This window comes from Protobothrops mucrosquamatus, unplaced genomic scaffold (genome assembly GCF_001527695.2).
Source record: "Protobothrops mucrosquamatus isolate PMUCROS unplaced genomic scaffold, P.Mucros_1.0 scaffold1485, whole genome shotgun sequence".
Taxonomy (NCBI): Eukaryota; Metazoa; Chordata; class Lepidosauria; order Squamata; family Viperidae; genus Protobothrops; species Protobothrops mucrosquamatus.
In genome coordinates, this window is record NW_015387662.1 from 90,490 (window position 1) to 104,642 (window position 14,153).

The 14,153-nt window shown below is 41.0% G+C and overlaps 1 protein-coding gene across 1 annotated transcript; it reads left to right on the forward strand.

Moving 5' to 3' along the window:
• Positions 1-6,147: 6,147 nt before the first annotated feature.
• On the forward strand, positions 6,148-12,874 carry ABRACL (ABRA C-terminal like). The gene is made up of 3 exons (XM_015822170.1): positions 6,148-6,244; positions 10,129-10,195; positions 11,710-12,874. The coding sequence occupies exons 2-3, from the start codon at positions 10,135-10,137 to the stop codon at positions 11,892-11,894; spliced, it is 246 nt and encodes an 81-aa protein (XP_015677656.1). The 5' UTR covers positions 6,148-6,244; positions 10,129-10,134; the 3' UTR covers positions 11,895-12,874.
• The last annotated feature ends 1,279 nt before the right edge of the window (positions 12,875-14,153 follow it).

Consider the following 14,153-nt stretch of genomic DNA (forward strand, 5'->3'; position numbering starts at 1 on the left):
GGGGCCGCGCTCACACGCGCGAAGCCGCCGCCGCCGCCGCCTCGCCTCCTCCTCCTCGCGCCAGCAGCGGCCGGGGAGGAGGGGGGGAAGGCCTTCCGCAAAAAGGGAACGAGAGCGCGCGCGTGCGTGTGTGCGTGTGTGTGTGTGTGCCTCTCGCCGCCTCGGCTGTCGCTTGTTGATCTCGCGCCGCGAACCTGTCTTTGCCCACAAGAGTTGCGGAGGAAGGTTCCAATCCAGAGGACGCCCGACGACAGGGGGAGGGGGCGTGGCCGCGCGTGCAAAGTGGGAAGGGGAAGAAGAAAAAAAAAAAAAAAAAAAGCGCCCAGCGCTTGAGTCGGTCGAAGTCTCCTAATAAAGTTTCTGTACGTTTCTCTTCCGTGCCTTTGGCCACGCCCATTCCCCCCCTCCCTCAGGCTCTCTGGGGAAGGCGCGCGCAACCAGGGGCGGACGGATTTAAGTCCACTCCCGGAAAAGAAGAAATAGGAAAAAAAAAAAAAAAAAAGACTGCCCGAGATCTCGCGCACGGGACCCGGATGCGAAGCTGAGTTAGAAAGCTTAGCTCTTCGCTCCGCATTCTCATACGGCAGAAGTGTTGGGGAGGGGCGGGCAGAGAGGCGGCTACACCGTCCTCTGACGGTCTGGAGGTCTGCTACAATGTTTCTGAGTACTGTAGCGTCCTGTGGATGTCTTAAGTTTTGGAGCTTGCTCGTGCGATCAGTTGAAGATGAAACAACAGAGTATCTTTATGGAATATGGTGGGGATGACTGGTTCTACTCTGGGGATGATAGGAACTGTAGTCCAACATAGGTGAAGGACACCAGATAAAGGAATATATTTATTGTTGATTTGTTACACTCCACCTGACAATACCTTATGAAAGCACTTGACTAAAATTAACAACAATAGAATATTAAAAAGTAAAAGCATATATTTAAATTTAACAAAAGACTGACAAAAAAGATGTGGCTTTAGAGATTTTTTCTAAAGGTAAAGAACAAATAAAAACTGACACCCTCAAGACACAGGATGTTGACTCCTGTTCACACCCAAGCGGTTTACTTGGCAATGGTACCAAAGTGGTTTGCCATGGATTTCTGGGATGTTTTCCAATTTCCTAATCTAGCCTACGGTCCTGCTATGGCCTGGCGGTTTCTCATTCAAATCCTATCCACATTGGACCTTGCTTAGTTTGAGTTTTTAAAAGCTTGCTTGGGTGTTGCCACTAGAGGCAAATGCAGTTCCTTCAGTATGTTTTCACATCTTGGGGGCAGCACAGAAGGCTGCCTTCCACATGCCACAAAGGCTGATCTCTGATTATTGTGCAAGGGTATCTTCAAAAGTCCATCTGCTTCAAAAGTTAACAGCTGGAGAGGAAGAGAAGGAAAGCAGGCTGAAAGGAAGGAAGAGGAAGTCCCTTCGATCAGAGGTTTTTAATTTATTTCAGGCCATTGAATCTTTAAAAAAACAAAAAAAACCACCCTGGAACCCTTGAGAGTAATAGGGTATTTGGATGTCAGAGGACAAGCCCTGATCTTTCTAATATAACTCAAAAAAATGCTATAGATATGCCTAAAAAACAGCATTGAGGCCGACATACACGGCTGAGCTCATTAGAGTTTTCTTTCCCTAGGAACCAACTCTAAATGCAGTCAGTTGTTCATACCTTGGTGCTGTTTTTCACGGAGCTCCAGAGCAACTTTTCTATGCAACTATGAAGAAAAAAATCCCTCTACACAAGAGACTAATGGAGAAAATCGCCCTCCCTACAAGGATCAAAGTTTAGGTCTTTGTGTGAAACTTTTTTCTCAGTCCCACAGAACCCATTTAACTCTTCACGGAACCCTAGGATTCCACAGAATCCAACCTGCAAAACCTCACCTTAGGTAGGGAGATCTATGAACCAGTACAAAGAAGAGCAAGGGAGGCCAGCGATGGCATGCACGATAGTGTCATCATACTAACACTGCAATTTGTGTTAGCTATTGGACATTAGTATATAGTGGCATTTGCCTGGTATCAATCAATCAATTTTTATTTATTTTGTTTGGTGATATCACGTACAGGTATTTCTCAATTTATGATCCTTTGTTCAGAGACTGTTTGAAGCTACAATGATGCTGAACAAAGGGACATATGTACTGTAAAGTTATGGCCACTGCAGTGTCCCCCTAGTCATGTGATCAAAACGTGGGTACTTGGCAGCCCACCTGCACTTATGATCACATGGGCTTTGTAGTTCCCATCTGCCTATCTTCCCCTTACCTATGCCATTTTGCTGCCCTGCTGCCCTTGTGGCTCACCCCCTCCAGCTGATCTTCACTATTTTCTTCCTGTTGCTGATGAGGCATGCCCAGTCGGGCTGCCAGGTTGGTGAATGAAAGTCAACACCAGCTAAAGAACTGACAGCTGTGGTTGTATGTTGTTGTGTATATAATAATAAATTTATAATACCTCCCAACTCCCACTAATGAAATTAATTTTAAATGTTGACCTTTCCTTCCAGGTAGTTTTCTGTTAAGCATCATTAAGCTTATATTCCTACCAGGTTGTGGTGGAATCTTGAGCAGAATTGAGAAGAGAATCTCATTTCAGCTGCTTCTACACCAGGGGTCTTCAAACTTGGTCCTTTTATGACCTGTGGACTTCAAGTCCTAGAATTCCTCAGCCAGCCATGCTGGCTGAGGAATTCTGGGAGTTGAAGTCCACAAGTCATAAAAGGGCCAAGTTTGAAGACCCCTGTTCTACACCATCAGTGATTCAAGACTAACCAGCCTTTTCATTCTTCACCTCAACTCTGCTCAAGATTCCATCACAGATGTACAGAGAGTTCCTAGGACATTTTATGCTTCCACAGGATATTGCACATCATTCCTTCTTTAAAATTCAATTTAAATTGGGAATCATTTATGCACTACAGGTAGTCCTCAATTTACAATCATTCCTTTAGAGTTTCCTTGCTGGTATGTGGTATTACAGAAGCTAATTATTCTACTGTATATTGTTTTATTACTTCCTTGGAATCCTTATTTGTATGAAGTTCTCAAATAATTCCCCCAAAATTGGGCAATACACTATAAAGAGATAGTGGAATAGAAGACAAAGAATTGGAGAAGATCACAAAGTATCAAGGTCTGAAAATCAAAGTTAAAAAAATTAACTGCAGTGATTCGCTCCACAATTGTGATAAAAAAGTCATAAAATCAGATGCAATCACGTGATGCCTCATTTAACAATTGTACTGCTTAATAATATTTTTTTTGGTCTCATTTGTGGTCCTAAATTGAGGACTATCTATATAGCTTTACACATGGACTTGTACTACATCTGAACTTCAGGGTTTTTTTAAAAAACAAACAAACATAAGACTTTAAGCTATTAGCTGTTGCTGATCTATGATAATACAGACAGACTTTCTCAGATTAGATAGAAATCCTATTAAATGTTTATTTTGATTGATGATTCTTACCATTCTTATCATACTGTTTCCTTTTACTAACAATTGAATGTGAGTTTAATAACAGTGTTGGAATGCTAAATTAATGTAAGTTCCTCTTTATGTGCACTATTAGTCTAATTTTACTTTCAAAATTCTTACTTAATTTTATATATCCTGTAAATCTCTTCTGGTTGTTCTTTGTTCTTTTATTTTTTTTTCTCACTTGTGTTATTAAATATTAAAGTAAAATAATTTAAGTAGAAGAGGTTGGGATACCTGTTACCAAATATTAAAGTGCTAATTTGAGTACATTCAAATGTTTTGTGTTTTCATCAGAGCACATAAAATAATAGGTTCACTTGTAATCGGGAGATCTCAATGAAGCTGTCCGTGATATTAATGGGCATGTTTACTTAGGCAAGGAAGCCAACTGGGTCAGCTACTGCTTCTCAGGTCTAAGCTAGGAAGTGAAAAAAACACATTTACTGCCCATTGCTGGACCAACATCAGTGGTGGGATTCAGATATGTGAACAACCGGTTCTCTGTGTGGATGCTGCTTCCGGAAGTCCATTCTGGGCTTGGGCAACAAAAAATTAGCTACCAGTTCTGCCGAAGTGGTACAAACTGGCTGAATCCCACCACTGACCAACATGGTAGATTATTGTCCATAATCTTCATTGAAAAGACCACCCTGCAGCACATTGACTTGGAATGATAATGATAATACTATAGAAAATATGGGATAATGGATCCTGTGTACTTCAAACCGACAGTGTAGTTGAGTCCAACAGAAAATGCAAAGTAATCCTATGCACACTTACTGAAGAGGAAATTTCACTACAAGGAGTTCTTGTCTTATGACCACAAGGGAGACCAAAATTTCCATTGCTAAGCAAGACAGTTGTTAAGTGAATTTTACCTCATTTTACAACCTTGTCGCAGTTGGGTGAATCACTGCAGTTGTTAAGATAGTGACATGGTTATTAAGTGAATCTGGCTTTCCCATTGACTTTGCTTGCAAAAGGTGATCACATGACCTCGGGACACTGCAACCATCATAAATACATGCCAGTTTCCAAGTATCTGAATTTTGATCACATGACCTTGGGGATGCTGCAATGGTCATAAGTGTGAAAAATGGTCACAAGTCATTTTTTCAGTGCTGTTGTAACTTCAGACAATCACGAAATGAATGATTGTAAATTGAGGACTTGTCTCATGAATGAATCTTAGGATATAGCCACCATATTCCCCTAACTTTAGGTTGACCTTGCCTCACTAATTGCTTTTTAAGGAAGTGTCTCCTCTTATCTCTGGCCTCTAACTTGGGGTTTCTCATTCTATTGGAGATATATTTTCCATCTTCTCTCTATACAAACCTTGCTGAATATATGATTTGGCTGAGTTGGTCAAGCAACCGCTATGATGAAGTGGCAAGAACTGGAATGTATCCAGCAACTTTTGGCTGCTGTATGCATGCTACCATTCCAGTCACTGTTGATTTTCTTCTATGGCTGTTTCGATTTGTGCTATTGAACTAACACAGGGGTCTTCAAACTTGGCCCTGGCTGAGGAATTCTGGGAGTTGAAGTCCACAAGTCATAAAAGGGCCAAGTTTGAAGACCCCTGAACTAACATGACCACAGAAGAAAAGCAGCAGCAGCAGCAACAACAGTTGTAACTAAGGAAAATAAGATCAGGCTTCTTTTAAACAACCTGCACATAGGTCTCAGACCCATGGGATTACCGTAGTTGTTTTTTGAAAGTTTGTATTCTACAGTACAGCTTCCTCTGAGGCTGCTTTAATAATCTGCTTGCAGTTTGCCTCTCCAGATATGTAAGTCAACAAATGCTTCTAGAGCGATCTTGGTTTATCTGCTATCACTAAAGCAGCACTAAGATTACTTGAAAACGGGTAGACTAGGCCCTCTGTAAAGTAACCTGTCAATTGGGGCGTTTTTTTCTTGCAATGATCAGACAGCTGGGTCCCACCAAATTCACAAGAGCAGTAGCTATATTTAATGGTTTTGATAGGTGGATAAATCCACTGCTAGAACCATTTGTAAAATTCACTTCCTCCCAAGGCCCAGCTCATATCTTGAGAAGTGACTGAAATCCACCAATTCCTGCACCTTAATATATCCTGCAGTGAACTGTTATGACATTACTGTACCATTTGCTGTCCCCCTTACTAGACAGAATATAGGCAAAAATACAGAATATAGGCAAAAATAGGAGCTCATTTTGGTAGCCTGCTTTTGCAGACTCCCCCCCACCCCCTGAAAGACATATGCTGTATACATGGCTGCAGTCCTGAGGTTGGGGCAAAAAAAAAAAAAGAATTCATCAGGCTCATGAATGTTCATCATTTAAGGACTCCAAGTAGGTGGCTGGTTGAAAAGCCTGGTGAAAAAAAAATACTATAGCCCCAGGTGATGTCAACATTCTGCCAGTTTTCTGATCTATGCGAGGTGAATTGATCGGGGTAAATGAGCACACAGGTCTGATCTAGCCCTGTTCCAAGACACTAACATTGGCGCTTTCCCACTTGGCAAACGGAGCTTATTCTCCAGTTGCCATCAGTTTAACCAGTCTCGATCTTAACCCCTCGCCTCCCCAGAAGCGTTTGCTACAGGCGTGTGGGCGGCACCTCTCCTTCCGTTCACTTTCAGCCTCCGGGGGGGGGGGGGAGAGAGAGAGAGAGAGAGAGAGGGGTTGGTCACAGGTTTCCTCCTCCTGACACTCTTCCAGAGCCACACTTCCTCCGGCACTTTGCTTTGAACGCCGCTCCTTCTCTCCTCCAGAGGTAAGTCTGGAGTATGAAGGTGAGCTGATGTCGGCATCCACAGTCACGCGGCCGACGCGCGGGGCGGGTGGGAGGACGGCAGGGGAGCCGCAGAGCAAAGTCCGCTTCGTGTTTGCGAGCCGGGGGTCTCTTTGTCAGGCGCATGGAAGGCGAGGTTGGCGGCAGCCGGCACTTCCGCGCCGGCGCCATGTGATCCTCCACGCGGATGGAAAGGGCAAGGCAGGAGAATCCACCTTGGAGGGAAGTCCTCGAGGGTCCCCTTTGGCAGGCGCCGGCGATTGCTGGGGGGGGGGGCGAGGGGTTTGTCCCAGGCGGGCGCAAGAACCGGTAGCAACTGGCGGCGCGGCTGATATTCTGCTTTGCGCAATTGCCAGCGGAAGGGCTCCAGCCCTAGACGTGCATGGCTTGCAGCTGGGATGCGAGCCCTACAGAGACGCGGGGACTTGCTTCCGGAGAAGCAGGCTTGCTTGGGGATCGGGGTTTATTATCCCATTGCTTGCCCGGCGGCTGTACCTGCGCCCTTTCGCTTTCTTAGCCCCGCCAGGCGTCTTTAGGCGAACCGTTCGCGCTCCCCCTCCTTCCTCCTCTGCAAGTTGCATTTCCCACCCGCTGCTGGTTTCCTTTGCCTGCCTTCTCCGCCAGCTTCTCCCTCTTTCTGGATGTAGGGAACCCGAGGGGCGCAGAGGAACAGGTGAAAGCGGTTTTGTTAAATCTCGAGGAAAGGAACGCAAAGCGAGAAAGATGCAGAGAAGATTTTCAACTTGTTGAAAGCTTTCCTTAGCTGAATACAGAAGCTCCCTGACCATAGTAGAGAAGCCATGCAGCCGTTAAAGCATCGGGCTGAAGACCATGAGTTTTAGTCATGCTTTGGGCATGAAGCCAACTGGGTGCCTTTGGGCCAGTCACTCACTCTCAGCCCTAGGAAGCAGGCAATGGCAAAAATATGAAATCTTACCGGGAAAATTGCCGGACTTGTCAGGCAGTCACTCACACACAAACCACATATGACCAAATTAGGGTGTGCATTGCACCAGGAAGGAAATTACTCAACGTGTTGTTCCTATTCTAGTTGCAGAAAAAAAAAAAGAATTGAGAAACGAATATACTCCTAAGGCACGAAGCCAATGAAAAGTCCCAGGTTCCTTTCTCTCCTAAAATAAATGTAAGGCACTTGCATACCATTGCTTGCCATTTTTATTCCTTTGTGAGAAGGAAGCATCTTAAGTCAGGATTCAGTTACGCCAGCTCTATGACTGTTTGAAAAGGTAAACAAAAAACATTCCCTTAACATTTGAAATAATATGCACACTTAAGTAATTATCACCTGCCTCATCTCTGCTCTTTGAAGTGAAAGGAAACATGTTTGTTGACTGTGCTAGTAACATCACATACTTTGTGTGGAACTATAGGAGTTTGTTTGCCTAGGATGCAGTTGTACAAGTTTCTTAGGTGTAAGTCTCATCAAACTTAATGAACTTTTCATTAGACATGCATATAAAATTTCAATTTTGGGACCTCATTTCTTTCTTCCTTTTTTTTTTTTTTTTTAAAAAAGACAGCTTCTTATAGTGAAAAGACTTGTAGGAGAGAGGTGTTAAGACTGACAGCCAAAAATCAGGAGTCTGGTAGCACTTTTTCTGATTAAGTGAATATTGAATTTTCTGAAGATAATTGCTGCAATACGAAGCAGGGGCAGTTCTCCTATGTGGGTGGATCCCTGTACAGATTTTGAGTAGTCTTGTCAGGAAACTGCCATTGGTTAGCAAAATAATAATATATATATTCCCTATTTGCTTGAACTAGTTTATATAAATGGAACGCTGCTCTTGCAATGCCTTTTGATGTAGAAGATTTTGAAGAGGTGGTACTTCGGTAAAGTCTGGATCAGGGGTCTTCAAACTTGGCCCTTTTATGACTTGTGGACTTCAACTCCCAGAATTCCTCAGCCAGGCCCGCTGGCTGAAGAATTCTGGGAGTTGAAGTCCACAAGTCATAAAAGGGTCAAGTTTGAAGACCCCTGGTCTGGATGCTATGGTAGATACCAATTTGTTGATGATACTATACCTATTAATAGCTTAGCAAAACTCTTAACTTGTACCGGCATTCTCGACATATAGAGACCATTTGAAGTTACAACAGCAGTGAAAAAAGTAAGTTACAACTTGTACTTACGAACTTCGTAGCATTCCCATTGTAATTAGCGTGCTTGGCCACTGGCATTATTTACAATGGTTGCAGCATCCCAGGGTCACGTGTTTGCTGCTTACAACCTTCCCAGCTGGCTTCCGATAAGCATTTGCTGCTTGCACTCTTCCCAGCTGGCTTCTGATAAGCATCGTCAATGGGGAAAGCCAGATTTGCTTATTAACTGCATTCTTCACGTACAACTGCAGTGATTTGCTTAACAATCCCGGCAAAAAGGTCATAAAAACAGGCATGACTCACTTAACAAGCACGTAGCAACTGAAATTCTAGTGCCAATTGTAGTTGTAAATCGAGGACTACTATAGAGGTCTGTTGAAGAAAGCTAGTTAAAAGGGTGGCAGCTTTTCAAGTTGTTTGTGTTCTTATCTGGTTATGGTGAAATTATGTTGAAATTCTGCATTTGCACTGGTAATATAGTGTATTATATGAAAGTAAGTAAGTTCTTTTTCCCAAATGAGTTATATTTTAAAGTAGAAACTTCATCTTAGATTTGCTCTGCAAATAGGAAAAGGGGCAGGCAAGATATATTTTTTTTTGCTCAAATCTCCAATTAAGGGGAGGAAAGGGAAGAATTACCTTAAATGCAGGATCATGTGCTTTTCAGAGAAATATAATGCTTGAAATAATTGTTATGCTATTTAGGTACAGAACAGCCCCTTTTGCTACATCTCCTAATAATATCATTCATCATTTTAGCCATTGTCTATCCCAGTGGTTCTCAACCTGTGGGTCGGGACCCCATTTGGGGTCAATCGACCATTTCATGGGGGTCGCCAAGCAAGGCTGTCCGCCATTTTTTTTGTCCGCCATTTTTTTTGTCTGCCATTTTTTCCCCCTTTTCCGGCGGGTGCCTTACCTCCCTTGGGCTGGGCCAGCTGGTGGTCGGCCTGCTCCGTCTCTGCCGCTTGCCAGCTACGCCTCAGCCGGCGCAGGGGGCGGAACCATGCATGTGCGGCGCTCCCGGGCAGGGAAAGTCCTTGACTTACGACCGGTTGGGTAGTCCTCGACGTACGACCGGTTTAGTCCTCGACTTACGACCGGTTTAGTCCTCGACTTACGACCGGTTGGGGTCGCGGCATTAAAAAGATTGAGAACCACTGGTCTATCCACTGCAGGACGAAGGCCTCTTCAGTATATTTCCAAACAATATGGTCCTGAGCTTTCTTTTGCCAATTGGGCCTGCAATGCTTGCTGAGGTCATTGATCCAACTTGTTTTAGGTCTCTTTCGTGGATGTTTTTTTTAATCAAGTGGGATCCATTCTATGACTGCCTTGGTTCACCTCCCATCAGTTTTTCTTGCTATGTGGCCTGCCCATTTCCATTTCAATTCTTTTACAAGAGAATAAAAGTAAAAGAATTTCCTAACATAAAGGCATTTTAAATACTAGGATATTTAACACAAGTAAATGCTTTATATATACAGGTACCCCATGCATTTTGAGATTTTCCTTTGCAAAATATGCAGCATTTTATCTGACTTCCAAATACGTAAGTCGCTTAATAAGAAAGATAACTGTCTCTTTGAGAATGTGAACTGATAAAAAGGACCCCCCGTCCCCCACATGCATTCATTGTGTCCCTAACTGCACATGAATCTTCTTTTAAAGTCTCAATACATGTTTTGAATATGAAAGAAAATGAAAAAGAACAAATTTATAAGGCAATAATTTATTTGTAGGTTACAATGAATGTTGAACGTGAAATCAACCTGTTAGTTGAAGAAATTCGAAGGCTGGGGACCAAAAGTAAGTATGACTAAATGGCTGTAGAAGGAATGCAAAATTAATAGACTAAATGTGTTAAGACTATAACTGACATAATTTCCAATGTATATTAGTCTAATGTTTCTCGAAGGCACTGTACTGGAGAAAATCTCCAATGTAGGAGAACCTACAGAGAAAGCCCCATTTGAAAAGTAGGGTATAAAACTCAAGATACAAGATTTTGCTCTTAAAACATGGAATAGATTGGATGGAACTCAATAAAGAGTTCTGGCAACAGTTCAAACATTAAAGGAAGTGGTTAAGGCTTTTGCCTCAAGCCAATCTGATAAAAGTTTAGTTACAGAATGTAAATTATTGTCTATGTGCCAGCAAGTTGGTCTTTCAATGGTCACCACTTATCACCACTTTAATTAAGCCATCCTCTATCTTTATTTCTACCTTTCCCAATATTATAGACTTCTCCAGAGAATTTTGTCTCCACATAATGTATCCAAAGTGAGATAATTTGAAACCTGTGAGAACTCTGAATTGATTGGTTTGATGATCAATTTGTTTGCTCTTAGCTATCCAAGTCCAGAGAACTTTTCCAACACCAATAGGATATAAGTATTGACACTAAAGAGATAATAAGAACAGCATGGGAGCCCCCAGACTATTTAAGCCTGGATTTTCCCCCCATAATTTTCCCGCTTTTCAAATAAAACTGGATTCTTATGTGCATGTTGGTTTCAATTCAAATTGCTAGTGTTAAGTTTAGGTTTTAACCAATAGTCTATTGCTTATTTGTAGGTTTGTAGCAGTTTGTAAATTCTGGAAAGGGCATTTAAATGCAATCTTATTTTTTCCCCACTGACTTTAATTTCAGGAGATATTCATGTTTACTAATCACAACAGGTTAAAAAAATAAGTGTTTTTTGTTGCTTTTAGCTTAGTGTATTATGCAAATTGTGATTTGTAAAATATTTTTATAACTTACCTGTAGGAAAACCCATCTAGTTGTGATTTATTCAACAAACCATGGCTAACACATATGAAGCCAGATTATTAATCGTGACTACCTTGAGTTACTTTGGACCTAAATGATACCAGATTTTCATGAGTATTATTCAATATATAGTCACAAAGCAGTTTTCGGTGATTAAAAATGTAAAAATGGGGAAGATTAACTTTTAAAAAAAGAAGTGTTAAAATGTGTTTTTTCTAACCTTAAGTTAAAGATTTTTCTTGATACCTTCTTGAGCAGCATCAGCAAACCTAAAATAATGTTGCAGATTGCTCATTTGATATAGTTTGCTATTTGATCTAATGGATTTGGATTTAGTAATAATTTTTACTGATATGTGCCTCCAAGTGTATATTCTGTTTAAAAGTTAACATATTGGTTGTATTTTCACATTTACATTGTGATGAATTGGGGTACAGATACAGTAATCTTATTAAATGAAATCAGAAACCTTAAAAATCCCCAGGTCCAAAGACTTATTGGAACTAAAGTGTTAATATGCCGTTTCATCCTCATGTTTTCTTTTGTCCAGATCCTGATGGGACATTGAGTGTGAAGTTTGGAGTGCTGTTTGCGGATGAGAAATGTGCCAACCTTTTTGAGGCTTTAGTGGGAACCCTGAAAGCTGCAAAACGACGGAAGATAGTTAATTATCCTGGAGAGCTGCTTTTGCAAGGAGTTCATGACAATGTTGATATCTTGTTATTGCAGGATTAGTTACTTTCCTAGCAAATGGCATTTTTTAGGTATCTATATGTAACTCAGATCAAAATGCATTTGATTGAAAGTATATCTTCCTATTTATCTTTATAAAATTATATATAAAACTTCCTTGAAGGCCTATTAAGAAATTCTTTTCTGAAACCCTTGCTACATCATAGTTTGTTGGACCTTTTGGGCTGGGGGTGGGGGGAATTTGGGAATGACATTCTCAAATGTATGAAATGTTGTTAAACTTTGAGAATTCCTTACAAATTAGCAATATTAATAACCTAAACCCTGCTTCAAACTTCCAAAGATGGGTTTATGGGGGATTCTGCAAGAATCAAAGTTACTATGGCCAAATAAAGTATTCAAGCTGGTAGTTCCATCTGAAACTGAATATTTAATACGGTCTTTTTATGCAATGCTTGAAACATAGGTTTCTCATGTGACACTTTCTGAACTGTGATACTTCAGAGGAACTGTAGAAAATTATAAAAGCAATGGCAGGCAGAGGAATTCTCTTGCTTTTTTTTTAATGTATTCTCATTAATGAAGGAGAGCATGTTACGGAAATCACTTCAAAGGAGAAAATAATTTAAGAGAAATTTGTCCCTGATGTGTTATTTTTGCACTTAAGTTAGTTATAAAGTGACCAAGACAAAGTGTTTTGTCTTTTATTATTACAAGCATCTCCAGCAATCGGCAAATCAGGTATAAATTAAATTCTGAGGAAACATTCCAAAGGCTATTTGGATATTTTCTTTGGCAGTGCTTCATTGCTAAATGGGAGTCTTGCTGTTGAGAAATTGTCCATCCAGTTTCGCCTCACACAGATTTGAGAATCTCAAAAGACCATTTTGTCTAACTCATAGAATATTCCTTTTCTCAGGGTGAAGCTAGAAAGAGAAGTGGGAGGACACTCCTCCTATTCCTCAGATTCCAGTTTCTCTGTAAGGCTCATTACTTGACGATGGTGCCCTTCTGGGGAATAGGAATACCTTAGACCAGGGGTAGGCAACATTGGCTCTTTTATGACTCGTGGACTTCAACTCCCAGAATTCCTGAGCCAGCATGGCTGGTTCAGGAATTCTGGGAGTTGAAGTCCACGAGTCATAAAAGAGCCAAGGTTGCCTACCCCTGCCTTAGACAAACAATAGATTACTTCAGGTAGCATTAAGTATTGTCCAAACTGTTGTTAAGGCAAGTTCAGTCCTTTTCTATTTGGTCTGTTTGAGAAAGAAGTGGAATAGGTTGTGGGAAATGCTCTCTGAACCCTCCCTGGCACGGAGTGAATACTTGAAAGATAGAACATGACATAAAATGAGACTGCTTCATAAAGGACATGCACATGTGAAATGGATAGAATTGGACAAGACCCTCTTACAGAAGTCCATTCTTTCAGTTCTTTTTTACAAGATGACTGAAGTGCACTTCTTATTACTATAGTTCATCTAGGAAACTAGCAAATCGTCAATTCTTTCTCCCCTCCCCTCCTCCCCAAATACTTGAGGACTGAAGACTGTCTAAATGGCACAACAGTGTCACAATACATTTTGTCTTTTGCTTCTTATCTTCTTATTCTATGCATTTTGCATGATCCTTTTGTGTCTAATGGATTCAGTGGCTAGCAAAAGGGCTTCAAAGTAAAATATCTTATTCATCAATAAATAGAAATCTAGGAGTTATTTTTAGCTATTTAATTCTGTGAGAAAAATGCCTTTAATTAAATAAATATTTCATGTACACCAGGAAAATTTGGTCTCAAAAATACATATTTTTGGTATTTACAATAAAATATTTCCAATTCTCGCCAGTGTGGTTTGTTTCTTCAGGTTTGGAGTAGCTCACCTGAGCACTGGAATTCTTATTTTGTAAGAATCCTCTTTGCCAATTCTGTGCACACTTGTATTGACTTCTTCAAAATTGATGCGTTCAAGGAAAAGAAAATATAGTTTGTTATGGTGACAGTGGAGAATAGGAAAGCGTCAAATGGTACTCAATCTGAAAAGTTGCTTTGATGCTTCTGAAGGAATTTAATACAGTATTTTCCTCTCTGGAATGTTTTACATATTTGTTTAAATAATGCATTCTGTGTTAGGAATGATCTTATTAAAGTTATGATGCAAGGTTAAAGACATGAAAGAGAAGCATTTGACCTTTCAATATGCCTTAAAATAGCTGGAAAATGTTCCTGCCTGAGCAGAGGGTTGGACTAGATGACCTCCAAGGTCCCTTCCAACTTTATTATTATTATTATTAAGGCAGATAAAC

What these genes read in the sequence shown, in the direction of transcription:
- ABRACL (XM_015822170.1), top strand. Translation starts at nt 10,135, where the DNA reads ATGAATGTTGAACGTGAAATCAACCTGTTAGTTGAAGAAATTCGAAGG. An exon ending in TCGAAGGCTGGGGACCAAAA is followed by an intron (nt 10,196 to 11,709) that starts GTAAGTATGACT and finishes TCTTTTGTCCAG; the next exon opens with ATCCTGATGGGACATTGAGT.